A 17,137-nucleotide genomic window follows, 5' to 3' on the forward strand; every position below is an offset into this window, starting at 1 on the left:
CTCATCCACCCACAAACCTCTAGCTGAAAAGCCAATCCCCTCCTCGCCCTCCTACGCAACGCAACGCAATGTCTGCATTTAACATGCATACTGCATAACCAGGGCCAAGAAGTAAAACCCAGGATATCCACCTACCTACATACATAGTACACTGTACACATAACAAATCGTTACATCCCTGTCCCTATCAACAACAAATATGAAAACTACCTTTGTAATAGCCCACATCAGTAAGAGGTACTATGTGAATGGATCCATGATGATGTAGTGAGCGTATAAATGATATGATTGGCTTGTCTGCTGCAGGGTGTTTTTGTAGCCCTATTGCTGATGTCCTGATTGGTTCGTTGGGTGGGTCGAGCTGAAAGCTGAAAGCTGCATGTGCAGGTATTATGGTGGTAGTATTTATGTATGCTTTTAGGTGGTGGGATTGTGGGATTGAATCCGGAGATGTTACTGCTGGGTAGGTTGGGATATACATTTTTTAGTAAGGGTTGCTATGAGTTGTGAATGGCAAAGTACAATACAGTATTTGTTCTTGGTTGTGAGTGTCTTTTCTTTTCTTTGCTTTCGTTCTTCTTTGTTAATATAAAGTAACAATTGGGAAGATTAGGAATTTGGGATTTAGTGCTGGTATGATAGCTTATCAGTTGTAGCTATCTACTGTGAGTTGGTGATATATAGATTCATAATTACTACTCAGGAGACTTCTCTACCGTGGATAACTCCCTTCTGAATGTCAAGAAGATATTGAAACTTGCTATAGTCTCTGTATGCGTGCTCGAGTCTGTTCCATACCTTGGTATAACAGGTACGCTCTGATGTGTCTTTAAGAAGGAAACGAGAGAAGATCTCAGATGTGTAGTCCCGACCTACAGAGCCCATATACCTACAATTCCAGGGCTTTTCTAAAACACTCTTTCACTGAACAAAAATTAAAGCAAGAACAAGAACAAGAACATGAATTTTGCTGCTTCAATTACTATCTTACCCACAAAACTTGCAATAAAACCACTATCAACCCCCCCGATTCCACGACCACCAGCCCCTCCACTTCTCATACATTTCTAGTCCAACAAAATACATTCGGACCAACCTATGCTGTCTGACCAAAAAGATGTCCCGGAACCTGCTTGGCAGCATTTTCCATGCCATGGGGGAGAAAGAACCAGTTCCCCTGGTGGGGCTGAGTTTGAGTCTGACCCTGAGGCGGAGTTTGAGTTTGGCCGGGGGACACAGCTCCAGCGAAGGGATGGACCAGCCCGTGAGTAAAGCCGGTGACTTGCTGGCCGCCGGGTAAATGGCCTACGGTGTTGTGGGCGACATCATGGACTGTGCCCAGGGCGTGTTGTGGAATGGCAGCGGCCGAGGAGACGGCTTGTTGGAGGAGGTTTGGGTGGGTGTTTCCGTCTCCATTTGCGACACCGTTGCCGTTCTGGAAGGGGCTGATGGGGAGCGGTAGGTGGCCTGGGGTGGAGGCGCCGTTGCTGGGACCATTGGATGGGGCGAGTTTGGCCAGTGGGGCTATGGCACCGTTGGCCACCTTTGAAACGGTTTCTTGCAACTTGTCCTGGTGTTGTTTCTTTAGAGCGTTGGACAGGGCGTTGAGGTCTCGGCCTGCGGTGACTGGGATCTTTGGAGGATGGTGGATGCCCTGGCCGTGGCCTTCGAAGTGGATTTTCCAGGCTGAGGGCTAGTTAGTATACGTTATAAGTAATAAAGCCAGGGGGCTTACTGGTTGGGTCAACGGTAAGGGTAGACCAGCTGTCGTTGAGGGAGTGCTTCTCAGTGCCAGTGGTGATACTCTTCAGGACTCCCATTTGACCGGGTGCTGCTCGGAGATTCTTCAGGCCACCACAGACACGGACAAGGGAGGTGATGCAGGACAATGCAATTTCTCGTCCGAGACACTCGTGTGGTCCAACATTGAAGTGGATATACGCGTTTGATGGCCGGTCGAGTTTGAAAACTTCTGGGTCCGGGACAGCATCGGGGTCCTTGCATGCCGCACCCTGGTGTATGGAATTAGCTCTCGTCTCATGGAGCTTCCAGAATATAACATACCAACAGACATATCACCAAGTTACCGGGTTCGAAGCTTTGTCCATCAATCACGGCCTTACCTGCGCAGAGACGGAGGCTTCGTTGGGTGCTGGTCAAGCGTTGGGCTTCAAGGACGTATTGCCGGAGAGACTTGTTTGAAGATTCTAAATCCGAGCTAGCAGCAAGCTTCTGAATCTCTTCCCAGTGCTGGGAGTTCTCATCCTGGAGGAAATAGTTGAGGACATCGGTAAACTAGATCTCATGTCAGCTGTGTCTCGAGTAGATGCGACTTTCCATAGACCGGGAGTACGAACCACTCCGATAGTCGCACCAACACCACCAACAGCGTTCATCCAGCTGATGTCTGCAACCTCTGCGGGAGTCTTTCCTGAAGCGATCAGTTCCTTAGCCACATTGTATCCGTACCAACGCAACGAGCCACTTGTCGACTGCTCCTCAACGCCTTTGCCGTCTCCAACAAGCTTGCCAACAAGTGGGATCTTCGAGGCGATGTCCTTGGCTGTAGAAACAGCTCCCTTAACAATTCCCTTTGCGGATTTCTCCGAAGCGGGCAAGTTGGACACGACCTTCAAAGTGGTCTTGGTAAGAGATTCTGCACCCTCACGGGCCCATTTCCTGCGTTGCAAAGCCAACCCAGGATCGTCATTGTTGAAACCGAAGATACGCACGTCAATGATATACTTGTATAGCTCTGCGATGTTGTAAGTTCCGTTCGGGTTCTCAGGGGTCTTGAGGTCCAGACAGAAAAGATCGGCCAAAATCCTAGTCACCATGGGAATGGCGACGCTAAAGAGATGTTAGTGTATATTCAGATTCACTTTCTCTTCGAACAGGATAATTGTGATCCCTAAAACAAAATAACTTACTCCCGAACAATGTCAACCTGGTGCAGCTCCGAGGTCAAGTTCAATGTCTCAGTGGCAAGTTGCTCTTTGGCCACGGACACCGCTGTCTCTGACAACAATTGCACAAACTCGGCAGGACTGTAGAGGATTTCCTTGACGAGGGACTTCTGCGCAGTGTTGGCCGGTTTGTCGCCTAGCAGCATGTAGCCACTGAAGTCTCTACCCGGGATCATCTCATTCAGATACTTAGCCCAGATAACACGGAAGTTGGCTTGGTCCTTCGAGAGCTTGGTGATCGTGGAATGCTTGGTCACGATAACGGTCTTTGGAGGTGGCGAAGGGTCATCAAGGGTGTACTCGTCGATAGTACCGATTTCCCGGGCGATCTGCTCGTTCATCTTCCTCGTGTACATAGGCTGGGTGATGTGCAATGAGTTATACGGGAACCAGTTGGGAAGAGCGCGCTGGAACAGTTTGTGGAACATCGAGCCGCCCAGACTAGACAAACCCTTGTTAGCTATTATCAATAAAGGATGGAGATAATTGTTCTTACATGTCATAGTCCTGTTGAACTTCGTTATAGCCCCAGCAGGTGAGGTTCGAAGCTGTGTAATCAATGGTAAGGAACCGATCCGATCGAACAAGCGTAACGGCGTCACTGAACACTGCTCTTCCAACGGTGTAAGGGGTGCATCCACCATGACCTACCCTACTCGTAAGCAAAAGATTCTCAGAGTGTAGGAGAGGAAGGTATACCAGGATCCATGCGTGGCTTGATATCCTCGAGGAACAGCCCAGGGTACATTTCAACCATGTCAGGATCATCATAAAGCTTGCGCAGAAGATCAGCAATCTCATGGTCCGAGTTAACATCCTCGAACGTCTCGTGGCGCTTGAGCTTGAAGAAGTCACGCGTCTCATTCAAAGAGGCTAACTGCCACTTTCTTGCCTGAATGATACCCAGAATCTCAATGACACGGAGCGCCTTGGGAACCATCCTGGCACCGAAGCAGCCTGCAGGATCTTCCATGCTGTCCTTCATCAGTTGTACCAAGTCGGCGTCACTAAACTTGCCATCTTCACCACGCTTGAGTCCGCCGAACTCGCGCGCACTAGGGTCCTCGGGAATGCTCTGTTCAAAGCGATAAAGACCTTGGATGAATTCCTGTGGAGTGAGTTGGTCAACTTTCTTGTCATGGCCGAAAATATCTGCGAAGAACTCGTTCATCCATTTCTCATCGCGGCGGGAAATAATACTGTGGAAACGGTACAAGAGATTGAATTCCACGGACACCTGATTACCAATTCCTCGTGGAACACCCTCAGAATCAAAGATTTTGTTGATCTTGACTCGAGGGTCGAGGGTCCAGTCACTCGATGAATGATGTACGTTAGCCAGGCCACGAATATAGTCGTGCAACGAGATGTTAACGTAGAGACCATTGGTAACCCTAGAAAATTTGGTTTATTAGCAAAATATTGAGTCAATAATCAGTTTTTGGTCCTCACAGTCGAGCAGTCTGGAACAGATCTTCATCCTGTTTGGCTAGTGCAGCCTTCTTGTCCTCCTCTGATTTGGTCGGGGGCAGCGAAAACCGTCCTCCCTCGTTGATCTTGAGGAGGTTGTCGGCCACGTAGTTATGGAAACGGTTATACATAACGAGAATAGCGTTAACGCCGGGGGGCATCCCAATGAGCCTCTTCTCGCTGAAAGTGTCTGGCTTGAGTAAACCGCGGACCTTGGTTCGAACCTTCATCTGATCCTCCAGGCTGGATCCATACAGCGGGGCTAGGTCAAGGTAAGAAGAGGTGTCGCTGATGTTAGGGTCAAATCGGTTGCTCCGGAAGATGTCTAATTCATGTGAGCAGACTGTTCCAAGTTTTTATGAGGGTATGGCGTACCATGGATGATAATCGTTGCATGATAGAAAAGCACAGACGAGAGACCAGCTGGGTTTTCTTTAAAAGTTTCATCGCTTCGAGCCATGAGCACTAGAAAGGTTAGTAGTTTCTTCAGTAGGGTCACTACGGTTTAACACCTACAGTCGAAAAGAAGGCCGGGATCGGGAGGAACACCGTGCATGTGCTTCAACTTGGGAACGTTTCTCGCGTAAGGGCTGCCCGCCTTGCCCAGGTTTGGTTGAAGGGGGTTCTAGTATATATGTTAGTGAACGTCAACAACACTAATATTGCACAGTGTAACTCACGTTATAGCTTCCATCAGGTGTCCGATATTGATATTTGTTACCGAGATAAGTCATGGGCGGATGTGGTAGACTTTGCCAGAGCGTATCAATAAGAACACCGGTCAACTTCTCCCTCGCTTTGGAGTTTCGAGGCAAGGACGAGACAATGGCGATGAGTTTCTCCATCTAAGGTCATGTTAGTGAGTGCTATATTCTTTGATTCTCGTGCGACTTACAGTCAACTCCCGGTCATCGATGGGTTTGCCCTTGTTCTTGACAACATTCAAAAGCACTTTGAGATCTTGGACACCAGCCTTGAGCCCGACAGCTTTGAGATCATCGCGCAAGGTAGGAGCCAGAACCTCCGGGTCTCCATATGGTTCACCTGCTTGATACTTCATATCATCCTCTTCCTCAGCGATCTTTCGCTTGTTGAAGATTTTCCAATTGAAGGGATTGAGCTTTGACAGTATACCACCACCACCACTTCCAGCAATACTTCCGAGCGCACCTTTTGTCGCCTTTGGAATCAGTGACTTTGAAAGTCTACCCAAAGGCAGGTGTCCTTTCAGGAAAGAGAGCTTGTTGAGGCCTGGGATCTTGCCAAGGTAATGGGATGCCTTCTCTTTGATCAAGGTTTGCAAGCCTTTCTCATCGTGTTTAACGGACTTGAGGTAGAGAGCATAGAGGAAGAAGCTAAGTATGGTGGCGAGAACGCCGTTGAAACCGAATTTGTTCAGGATGCCTTGAAACCATTTTTGGTCTTTAGTACCGAAAGCCAGCGATGCTAAAGAACCACCGCTGTCTGAAGACCCAGGCAAAATATTTTTAACTTTTCCAGTATCAGAAGTGGTTTCCAGTTGTGTATGTGGTGTTGGCCAGACGTACCTAGAGATGAGCCCGAGGAACCCGTACTGAAGGGATTCCAGGACGACTTAGTCGTAGTGCTCAACCAGCCCATGATGGTACTGCTACCTTTAGGGCAATGTCACTAAGGCTAAGCTACACAGTGTATCAACCAAGAAGCGTAAAAGAGTTCGTGGAATGATAAGCGGTCTTGAGTCTCTGAGAACAGTGGGAGAAGGCCGTCAAGTCTCCCACGTTATATACCGTTCTCCCTCCTTGGAAGATCCACTTTCTGTTCGGATACTCTCGATTATAGTCTAACCCAGTCATAAACTCGGGTTACCAGATATGACAATCGTGTATAGGTCGGTACGAGAAAGCCGGATCATTTTGCCACAGTGCCACTTGCACCCTTGCTCTGAGGCAGACTGCCAAGTCAGTTCTCCCCTTGCTCATCAGCTCACGGACGTACTTTGGTGCCAGTGGGTACTTAATGTGGGGGAGCTGAGGACCCCCGTCATAAGATGTCACAGTAGCTATTTCCTTTTTGGGGGGTTGTTAATTGCTTCTTTCTACCAAGAGCTTGCATCTGATACCCTGGTAAGTCTGCTGCACGAGTGCCCGCGGAGTTATTTCTTGAAGCTAACCACGTATCCACTCACATATTTCACAAACCACATCGACTATCCAGCCAGCCACAAGTAACTTCCAAATCCAATAACTTGGTTTGCATTGGCGGGCTTACCAACAACCCCTCTTGAACAGGAAAGCCCAAGCTGAGCATCGGGACTAGGGCTACATCATATCTAACCAATGCGGTCCTTCGCATGGATGTGCATCACGTTGCACTGCATGAAAATCTCTGCAACAGCGATGCTTTCAAGCAATGAATCTATCTCTAGAATCAGCGTTTAGTTTGCAGCCATTAAGACCAGGAAGATGTGAATCCAAATGCATGGCAGCCGATCAGCGCGGCGAAGTCCGTTGCTTAGGGTGATAATATTCTCCATGATACAAAGCAAAAGAAATAAGGAGAAAAAGAAATATGAAGCTGAATATCATGTGTTTCTCTCATCGAATCGTATCCCAATTGGAGCATCACCTCGACCCTGGAAGATAATTCATAAGCTGGGACTGCTGGATTTCCGGTCACCCAACACTGCCTCTCCGTCTTCATACTGCCTTCTTGCCCTTGGTACTCTGTATTCTTGAGCTCGTACCTCACAATGCCACACGCGACAAGCGAAACCGATGCCCCTGGGGACAACGCACGTCGAATTGTCTTGTGTTTCGATGGCACAGGCAATCAGTTCCAAGGAAATGAATCAGACACAAATATCATGAAGATTTATCAAATGCTGGATCGACACGCTCCAAATCAATTTCACTATTATCAACGTATGTTGCAGAGTCATGCTTAGTCATTGCCAGATAACGGCATACTAACCCTATTGCCAGCGGGTATCGGGACCTACGTCAAAGGCCAGTCCTCCAGCTCTGGACTGGTTCGATTCTGGCCCAAAATCAAATCCAAGATTATCAGTGCTGTTGATCAAGCAGTTGGCTCATCGTTTAGCGATCATGTCCTTGCCGGCTATCGTTTTCTCATGCGTTACTATTCTGAAGGTGACCATATCTACATCTTTGGATTCTCTCGTGGTGCCTACACTGCACGATTCCTCGCGGAGATGGTCCATGAATTGGGCCTTCTGTCCAGGGGAAATGAGGAAATGGTTCACTTTGCCTGGGAGACGTTCAGTAACTATGAACAATCCCGCGGCAATGTTCCTCAGACCGAAAAGGATCGGGAACTGAACGAGTTCATGAAGAAATTCAAGACAACCTTTTGCCGACTGGGCGTGGGTGTACACTTCCTTGGCTTGTTCGACTGTGTCAATAGTGTGGGTCAGTTTGAGATCCCCTTTTTCCGCACCTCATATCGATACATCGCGACTCCCGCCGCAAAATACATTCGACACGCGGTGTCTATTCATGAGAGACGGTTGAAGTTCAAGCCCGCTCTCTACATGATGGATAAGAATGGGCCCGATTCCAACTTCAAGGAAGTATGGTTTGCGGGAAACCACTGCGACGTGGGCGGTGGCTACAATCTTCAGAAAGGCCAGAAACATTTGCTTTCCGATACGCCATTGAATTGGATGGTCCAGGAAGTTTTGCACCTGGAGGGCTCGGAAAGTAAGCTGGAATTTCAAACGACTAATGTCGAAGATGTCCTGAGAGCTGAAAGTGTCTTTCCTGGGAAGGAGGAGCCAGGGACTAATGCATGGGAAGTGAGGCGTCGCACCAATCAGCCACATGATTGCCTCTGGCTCGGACATGCATCGGCTTTCTTGATGGTTATCTTCTGGTGGATCCTAGGTATGCATCCATCTTTTTTTTTTTTTTTTTTTTTTTTGCGTTGTGACTATACTGAATGAAGATCTGGCAGAGATCCTACCTATCTTCACGCGGTTAGAGCTGGAGAAAGGAGAGTGGGTTCCTAGGAGGTTCCCTCCCAATTTGGGAGCCCCGCGGGATATTCCAGTAGAGGCCAAGATCCATTCGAGTGTGAACGAGATGGTCAAAGCGGGGATTCTAGACAAAGAGTCCATTCCCAAGAAGGGTGGCGACAACCCCAATCTGCCCAACCCCGCAAGTGTCGTGTCGACTTTGAAGAGGGCCAGGAAAAGTCTGGCGCGCCCAAAAGCATCTCCCGAGGATCCCGTGGCTGAGAGCCCTGGCAACGATGAGCGCAGGATGCACGAGAATGGATCGGCGAAGGGGATCAATGGAGTGCATAAGCGAAAGGGGGTCAATGGTGTGAACAGTGTGAACGGTGTGAATGGGAGAGGGATGAATGGGACTGTGGAGAGCTGAGATCGATTGTGTGGAGTTTACCTGCATGTATGCTCCTTCGTCGGAGTAGTTGGGTTGGTTAGCCGGTCAGTGTTTGTTTGTTTTACATACATGTAGCAGCAATTAACTGACTAACTAATCCCGGTCGCTGATTAATCCCTTCAATGTTCTTACCAGGAAAGGAGGTCCAAGGGAGAATCTGATAGAATTGTCTTGGATGTACATAAATAGTGAAGCTTTTCTAGTATCGGAAGTTCTACCTACCATACCTGAGTTACTAGGTCATCCGTACAGTTATGGCCGCAAGACAGCAAGTGATCGGCGGTATTATTATCTATCTCTCTTGTTCACCAGGGAAACTTGAGGGAGCTCGCCGCCTTCTCTTTCATATGCAACTTGGTCTCTTCGTCTTTGACCTGCTCAAAGGCCTCTAGATAGCATGCACTGTGAGGTATAGTTGATTTAAGAGTGACAAGGATGGATCGGATAACCAATACCCACTGTAGATACTAGTTTCCGAAACATATGGGAACTAACGATGCATAGTACTTTCAGCAACCTCCTAAACGAGAAATGAATCGCACCGAAGGCTGGCTGAAAGTGGCGCTTAAGATATGGCGAGCATCCGACCGAGCAGTTTAGGGCAGTTCGTCGATTATTATACTTTCGGAACCCTATTTAAATCTAACAGATCTCGAACGTGTATTTCAGTTCAGGCCATTGCTTGCTACTGGAAGACTTTATCCCCCCGATGTTCATGCCTTTGCTCCGTATGAAATCTGCCTTAAGTCCCCCCACCATCGGAGTTAAGATCTACTCCATACATTAGTTGATATCTAGGCTGACTCACATGTAAATTATTGGCTTGGGATCCTTGGATCGAGGTGGACCTACAAGGCTGTCTCGGCATGAACAAAGGCAAACATGTCCACTGAGGGTTATGCATGGGATGTTCGCGACGGGCCTTGAAATACGCATTTATGCTTGGCGCGACGCACGACAGCGCATATTGCCCAAGTATCACGCCTCTAGATAACTAATACGAATCAACGTGGGCCAGGTGGCTAACCAGCTTGACGATCAAGGGTCGTCGGTTCTCTTTCCCCTGTTAGATTGGCATTATGCCCAATTGAGCTGACTTCCGAGTCTGCGTGCTCGATGTCCGGATGTAATTCTTGCTTGCTAAATGTTTGTCTTTGATTGGCTTCGTTCAAGCCCATGGCATATTCTCGGAAGCGCCGATCCCTGTAAGTAGGTACATATGCCATACATAGTCACTGTAGTATCCAACCCTACCCTAGTAACCCTGCCTTCTCAGCCCCTCTTAGAGATCGCTTGCGGGTCCGGCCCTGCTCAGTCCTCCCCAATGTAAGCTACCGATCGTCTGCCAATGCATTCCGCGTAACAATGGATATCAATATTGTAAGCAATACTAATGAGACTATAATGGTTGGCTAGTTTTGCTTGCACTCACCCTGCAAGTGCGCCATACCCACCAGCATACGAGTTACTAAGAGGTACGCTATGGTCCCCGATCTGTGGGAGAAAGCTACTGCAGTTCCCCTCCTTCCACTCATCGAATCAACCGCATTGCCTCGAATTTCTGTTGGTATTAGTTACGGTCCCATGTGGGGGACATTTTGCTATGCATCGCTCCCCAATCGCTCCCAATGTTTGTGATTCCGTTCGACCCCATACGCTCTCCTCTGACTCTTTTGGTCCAGATGCATGGCTGGACCTATAACTAGCCTCGCAGACACGGCTGACGGTAGTTAGAGACCATATTCGCAATGTTGACTCTCGGGTCGGGCTTTTGATGTCAATGCCCCCTAGGCATAACGTCATTGTCATCTCACCTAGATCAAAGAGGAGGGGATTAAGACATATCCATCTGTAGCCTGAATTCCAAGCTATGCAAAGGCAGATACTCCCTGGCATGTATTCAATAGTTACAGTATATAAAGATGCATGCTATATAGTGCAGATTACTCTTATCATACGCCTGTGGCCACCTGGATTGAGCGCTCCAGCCGTCATAGTACGGAAGCATCACACATCGGCAAGCATTGTCTTAAACCCTTGATGATTTTGTCAAAATCACGTCCTGGTAGTCCCAAATTCACTAAGCCATAAAGTAGAAATATACTGCTGAACGAAATGAAATACCTGTTTTTATCTGATAATCAGGCATCAAATTGATGCATTAACAGACAACTGGTACCCGCTGGCACGTGATGTCAATCCTGAATAGGAAAGGTGCCTGAAACAACCGGAGCAACATTAATCCAACCGAACTGTGAGTCAAAGCAAGGCTACCAAGTAATCCCCAGGCATCCAGGCATTCTCAGTGGAGGCAATACTTTGTTCCGGGTTAAAATAAGTGGAGCCGGGCAGCGAACAAGCGCACAAGCGCACAAACCCGTGACCACACTGAAAAATTCGAGCCCACAATCCATCGGCATCATCAGCGACAACACCATCGACAGAACCTAACGAAACCCTTTCCCCGTTCATCCGCCAAATACAGTCAACATGGGTAAGGTATGTGAATAAGTCGTCCAGGCCTTCTTTCTCGCGAGGGGAAATGCTGATTACTGACTTTACACCGTTATAGGTCCACGGATCGTAAGTAACCCTTCGCCTCACGACCCCTCCATCGAAGATATCCCCAAAATTCAGATTCTGACCCTTTTTTTCCAGCCTCGCTCGTGCCGGTAAGGTCAAGGCCGCCACTCCCAAGGTCGACAAGCAGGAGAAGCCCAAGACCCCTAAGGGCCGCGCCCGCAAGAGGATCATCTACACCCGTCGTTTCGTCAACGTCACCATGACCGGTGGCAAGCGCAAGGTATGAGAAGGCGATGGATATAACATCGTTGGCATGGCTATTTCAGATGGAGGCTGATGGTTACAATAGATGAACGCCAACCCCAGCTCGTAAAGAACACACTCTGCAAGGGTTTGATCGTCCGGCGATCGGGAGTCCCCTAGGTCGCCGTGGCGAAGGGAGGCTGAGAATGTGATGCATATTTGCGTTGGAGCCATACGTGGCATTTGAAACGGTCTCTTTTTTGCTTCTGATCTTGCGAAACGGGTTCAAAGAGTCGGTTTAGGATGAATAATGTTCAGTTATCGAACTTGACATAGGGGCGAATACAATCACATATTCGGCTTCTCAAAGATCTACTGAGACGACACGGCCATGCTTCATCGTACATTGTTCCCCCGGACAGCCTTGACAGTTTCCAGCTTGATTGGAGGACGACTCTGGCGGCTTAGCTCCAGTATGACACCGGAGGTGGCGGAGTCAGTCTTACCACTAGTGGATTCGCCGTTCTCGCATATCCCTCGCCCATCTTTTCGATGAGGGGCTGAATATGTCGGATGGCAAGGAGACGTCATGTAGATCTACGCTGCATCTTGTGGTTGGAATGGCCTGGCTTGTCAAACGTTATCCGTAGACATTACCGAGCGTGGCTCAAGGCCCAAGATGCAAGCGGGCAAAGAAAGTGTAGCTTACCTCCTAGCTCATTGGTCCTGGTTCCTTGTAGTGTATTTTTGATTGTTCGATATCTTAAGATCTACTACAACTACAAACGCACGTTGACCTTGTTCAGACCCCCAACGCCTTCATTCTTAGCGCTCAGGATACTGCCCATGTAAAGTATCACAAGGTCCTGTACTGACACCCAGACCTTACGCACCTTAGTTCTAGCGTATGCTTGGGTTTACTATGATTTTACGACCCCCACAACTAATCTATGAGAGGAAGATCTTCCTTTGGCATATTTCAAACGTCAGCGTAGGCTATCATCACTGTGAAAGTTTGACTGACCATAAAATGGATCCATTATTACCATTAGAATACTCTTCGATTGATCAGCCATAGCTACCCCGCTTCATGTCACCGGATCTTCACGTTATCAGTTGGGCCAAGATAGGTATATAAGCACTAAAAATTAAACCCATTTACCCTATCATGCCATTCTCTCCTGTATCTCGTGTACACAGAGATTCTATTGTTGACTCAATAATATTGCAACTTGGGCTGGATGAGTACATATGCAGGTCATGATCAACCAGATCCCACCTCTAACGTAGTTCCAAGCCCCCCAAGACCGATTCACAGAGCAGTCATATTGCAGCTAGTGGATGACATGCCGAATGGGGAATTCCATCAATGCTGCAAATTATCCCATCGACCGAATCTAACTCTTGCCTTTGGACCGAATGCACTTATGTATTCACATTGGTAGAGTGGTGGAAAGATAGCATTTATATGGCTCTTTTCCCCTGTTGAATGTTTGTCTCAACCCTTCTCATTAGTTTCACGCTTTTCACCCTGTCTATAACAATCCAAACATGGCAGCACCAATAAATGACTTCAACGGTCCCGGTCTATACTTGTTTCAAGTCCAGCATAGCGAAAAATACCTCGACCTCGACGATTCCAAGAAGGCTAACCATACCAAAGTCCACCAATGGTACGGTAACCTATGGTGCCGGGAGTCAAAACTTACTCAGTTAACCTCGTAACAGGGGATCACGAAAGCACCATGAGGACCAGAAATGGATTGTTGCTGCCGCAGGGCACGATGAATACCTCCTCCTTGCGGACAAGGCTGGAACATATCTGACTGCTCCTGGTACTATCATCTTTATATCATGACAACGAAGTAAACTTCCATACTATTTAGCACGGACTTGCCATTTCCACAGAGAAAGATCGAGAGCCAGCTACTGGAAATCTCAAGTCACCAACTGATAAGCATGTCAGGTGGAAGTTTGTCTACGCGGAAGATGGAGCTTACTTGTATGTACAGGATTCTGTGGTTTTGAGACCCTTGAGGAAGGAACAATTATACTTCAAAGCAATATACTGACAGAGACACCTTCACAGCGTCCATAGTGTGGCTCATCCTAATTCGGTTCTTGATGTCAAAGGGATTAGCCACGAAGATGGTGCTCCTGTGCTGGTTTTCCCACTGAACAAACAGAAAAACCAACAGTGGAAGTTGGTTGCTACCAAGTAGTGCGGGCAGGACTATTCCCGAGCAGAAATGAACTTCCCAGCTACCTTTCATTCAGGGAACATTGCGGTACTTTATACCATTTTTTTTTTCCATTAATGTGACGTAGAAGTAAAGAAGCAGCATGTGATCGAGAAGCCCTGGGCATCCCAATCAGGCAGGGACGGGACTTTTTAGGCTAGATTTAAGGACCCCTTGGCGACCATACCGCAAAGGGGATAGTGCAGGACTGATGAGTATCAGCTTATCCGCCCTCTCGCCCGCGAAGTTTCCGACAATATTGCGCATTTTTACAGAAGAATCCCCTTGTCTTCATCCCAGCTGTTTTATTTCTCCTTCTTCGACTACAGCGATGTCCGAGCGGCGCAGCCATCTTCCGCTGATGTCCGATTCTTCATAGCCGTTTCCCAAGGATGGCGAGCGTCATACTCCGATATACTTGAATAGATTCAAGTTGATTGTTTAGGATCCCGGTGTCTTAACCCTGAGTCAGTGACTCGGTCAGCACGATTGATTCGAAAGAGCCATGACGAAAGGCTGCTACACCTGCCGTCGCCGGCGCATTATCTGCGATAATGGCCTCCCTACGTGTCGAAAGTGTCGAGATGCGGGGAAGGAATGCTTGGGCTATCAGAAACCCCTCGTCTGGGTGAAAGGCGGTGTGGCCAGTCGAGGGAAGATGATGGGACGCAGCTTTGATGAAGTTGTGCAGAACACTTCAGATCGCAGTAGTGACGACGGTTCTCCTGCTGCCGCCGATCCCCCACCTCCCGAAGTTGACGCCCAGGGTCAGGACAATGTGGATACTGGTTCGTACGATGTGCCCCAGGCGTCGACCTTTGATAATACCCCTGATGCGGCACAGTGGGGGAACAACTTCGACTTGATTGTTCCAGAGACGAAAATTCCTGTAGTGGACCATGTTCCCACGCCGCGGGGAATGGTTGATCCTTTATTCAAAGACATGGATTCGCTATCAAGGTTCTACATTTCGCATTGTGAGTTCTAGACCACTTATCCCCAGAGAGAACACGGGTGCATATAGCTGACTTTCTCCTCGAAGTCCACCAAAATGTAGTGGGCTGTCTCGCGTTTTATTCCAACGTTCGGAATCCGTACCGCGATTTAACGGTCTTAGTGGGGGACTCCCCCGTTCTCGCCCAAGCGCTTGCTGCTACTGGGGCTCTACACTATGCGTTGCTAGCAAGCTGTGACTTCTCACCGACACCGTGGCTGTCGGATGGCGCTTCGGTCACCGGGGCCCTTCCATCCCCGCAGGATGTTGAAAAGGCGGTGATCAGTTCCATGTCACGGCGGCCAGCTTCCAAGTTCTATGAACAATTCTTAAAATTGAAACAACGCACTCTCCGTCAACTGTCGCTGGACTTGCAAGATCCTCTCAAACAGAACGATACCAAGACGCTAGCAGTGATTATGGTTCTTGCGTTGATGGATGCTATCGAATCAGGCGACGGCGCATGGAAGTATCATTTGGAAGGTGCCAAGAAACTCTTGGTGAGCCGGCAAAGCAAAGGCCCATCTAGCCCGACACAACGTATGATCGACTGGCTGGACGCTTTCGTACTTGATGGCTGTCTCATGTATGTCAACAATCACAGAAATGTTGCCGTCATCCTCCCGCTAACTATCTCTCCCCAGCATGCAAGTCATGGGCGCGACCCTCGCAAGGCCCGGCTCCCTCTCCAAACCCTTCTACTCCTCCGACATGGGCCCGGAAACCCTAAAACGTCTCGAAGAAACCGCCTGGATAGGATGCCCCGCCTACCTCCTTGAAGTCATCTTCTTCGTCCACGAAGGCTGGTGCGTCGACCCAGACCCAAGCACCAACCCACCCGCCATGATCTACTCCTCGATATTCCTCCCGAAGGGCTCAAATCCCCTCCTTCAACCCCCGACAGTCCTCCTTCAACACATCCAAGCCTTCGACCCAGTCGCCTGGGCCGAAGAAATGCAAAGCTTCCTCCACCTCCCCGACCTCTCCGTCCGAACCGCACTAGCAACCATCTGGCGCGCCGCTGTCTACCTCTACACCAGCCGTGTCCTCTCCCGCCCTCGCGCCCACGGCCGCGCAAAATCCACCATCCCAGGCCTCCCACCCGACCATAAAGCAATCACCAACCTTCTAATCCAGCAAATCCCCTTAATTCCCGTCGCAGACGACCACTTCAAATGCCTCATCTGGCCCACCTTCATCGCCGGTGCAGAATGCACCGATCCTTCTCTCCGCCCAATCCTCCTCCAGACTCTCAGCGCAATCTACTACGACGTCACATCCGTGAACGTCCGCAACGCAGCCTGGGTCCTAAGTCTGATGTGGCAGAAGCGGGACTCGAGACGGGCTCAAAAGCAGCAGCAACAGCAGCATGATGATGATGAACCCTTTGGGTCTTTTGTTCATGATGATGGGGACGATTTCGACTGGATTCAGGAATTGGATGATTCGAGGATCGATTGGTTGTTTATATGATCCTATTCTTCACTATATATATTACCTTTTATCATGAGTATGATGTTACGGATGTACATATTGCAAATTATTTTTGGTTAGATATCCCTTTTGTCGTCTTGAACAGTGAAAGAAATACAAATTGTTTAAATATAACATCATAATTAGTCAGATAATTGATTTTTCACAAGTAGTCCCAGAGATATATAGAGGCAAGTCCACAGACAAGTAGTGGGAAATAACAAATATATCCAACCAGAATGGAAGATTTGAATTTGACTATATGAAATACCATTGAAAGGGGGAAAAATTATTTAACAAGAACGGAAATGCATCTGGGTGAAATCGAGAAGAACGAAGGGAACATGGAGATGGGGAATCTGGCAGGGTGGAGAGACGCATAGTAGGGGAATCAATTCAGCTCCTATGGAAAGAAAACAAAAAAAGAAAAAAACAATCCGCTCAGTGGAACAAACCGAATGGTATAATAGCAAACGGAACCTGAAGCAGGAATGGGTAGATAAGGATCTGTCGGAGCCGGAAAAAGGGGGCTATCCTGATTGTTTTCTGTATTGAACTCTGTACACCAACAAAGCATTTTCCGACAAGGCTTTGTGGATCGTCTGTTTCGACCAAGCGAAGATATATATCTCAATATGTAGAGGAGAGAATGATGTTGGAAAAAGGAAGGGAGAAGGTAAACAGAAGAAGCCAGGCAATACAAAGCGAGAAAAATAGATGCCAGATGAGGGATATATACGTACTCCTGCCCATCTAAATGCAGCGATCTTAAGAAGAGAAACACGCTCATCATTGCAAAGATGCAAGGCAAAATGGAAAATCACA

The 17,137-nt window shown here is 48.3% G+C and overlaps 5 protein-coding genes across 5 annotated transcripts; 4 read left to right on the plus strand and 1 right to left on the minus strand.

Moving 5' to 3' along the window:
• Positions 1 to 1,025: 1,025 nt before the first annotated feature.
• Positions 1,026 to 6,523, minus strand: BDV38DRAFT_244544 (peroxidase/cytochrome P450 family protein). Its single transcript, XM_032054330.1, has 13 exons — positions 5,984 to 6,523; positions 5,332 to 5,927; positions 5,117 to 5,281; positions 4,953 to 5,061; positions 4,812 to 4,901; positions 4,419 to 4,761; positions 3,666 to 4,360; positions 3,463 to 3,613; positions 2,931 to 3,407; positions 2,358 to 2,850; positions 2,065 to 2,295; positions 1,736 to 2,012; positions 1,026 to 1,686 (listed from the first exon to the last, which is right to left on the minus strand). The coding sequence occupies exons 1-13, from the start codon at positions 6,054 to 6,056 to the stop codon at positions 1,097 to 1,099; spliced, it is 4,290 nt and encodes a 1,429-aa protein (XP_031914470.1). The 5' UTR covers positions 6,057 to 6,523; the 3' UTR covers positions 1,026 to 1,096.
• A 644-nt stretch (positions 6,524 to 7,167) lies between these two features.
• Positions 7,168 to 8,818, plus strand: BDV38DRAFT_282080 (uncharacterized protein; the record flags this gene model as incomplete). The annotated part of the gene is made up of 3 exons (XM_032059720.1): positions 7,168 to 7,339; positions 7,400 to 8,320; positions 8,391 to 8,818. The coding sequence occupies 3 exons, from the start codon at positions 7,168 to 7,170 to the stop codon at positions 8,816 to 8,818; spliced, it is 1,521 nt and encodes a 506-aa protein (XP_031914471.1).
• Positions 8,819 to 11,329: 2,511 nt separating this feature from the next.
• Positions 11,330 to 11,735, plus strand: BDV38DRAFT_282081 (40S ribosomal protein eS30; the record flags this gene model as incomplete). The annotated part of the gene is made up of 4 exons (XM_032059721.1): positions 11,330 to 11,338; positions 11,412 to 11,422; positions 11,498 to 11,642; positions 11,712 to 11,735. The coding sequence occupies 4 exons, from the start codon at positions 11,330 to 11,332 to the stop codon at positions 11,733 to 11,735; spliced, it is 189 nt and encodes a 62-aa protein (XP_031914472.1).
• A 1,421-nt stretch (positions 11,736 to 13,156) lies between these two features.
• Positions 13,157 to 13,827, plus strand: BDV38DRAFT_282082 (ricin B lectin domain-containing protein; the record flags this gene model as incomplete). Its single annotated transcript, XM_032059722.1, has 4 exons — positions 13,157 to 13,278; positions 13,334 to 13,440; positions 13,514 to 13,607; positions 13,695 to 13,827. 4 exons carry the CDS (start codon positions 13,157 to 13,159, stop codon positions 13,825 to 13,827), a joined length of 456 nt encoding a protein of 151 aa, XP_031914473.1.
• A 181-nt stretch (positions 13,828 to 14,008) lies between these two features.
• Positions 14,009 to 16,312, plus strand: BDV38DRAFT_292287 (Zn(II)2Cys6 transcription factor; the record flags this gene model as incomplete). Its single annotated transcript, XM_032061984.1, has 3 exons — positions 14,009 to 14,822; positions 14,888 to 15,425; positions 15,484 to 16,312. Exons 1-3 carry the CDS (start codon positions 14,351 to 14,353, stop codon positions 16,310 to 16,312), a joined length of 1,839 nt encoding a protein of 612 aa, XP_031914474.1. The 5' UTR covers positions 14,009 to 14,350.
• Positions 16,313 to 17,137: the final 825 nt, after the last annotated feature.

This window comes from Aspergillus pseudotamarii (genome assembly GCF_009193445.1).
Source record: "Aspergillus pseudotamarii strain CBS 117625 unplaced genomic scaffold BDV38scaffold_21, whole genome shotgun sequence".
Taxonomy (NCBI): domain Eukaryota; kingdom Fungi; phylum Ascomycota; class Eurotiomycetes; order Eurotiales; family Aspergillaceae; genus Aspergillus; species Aspergillus pseudotamarii.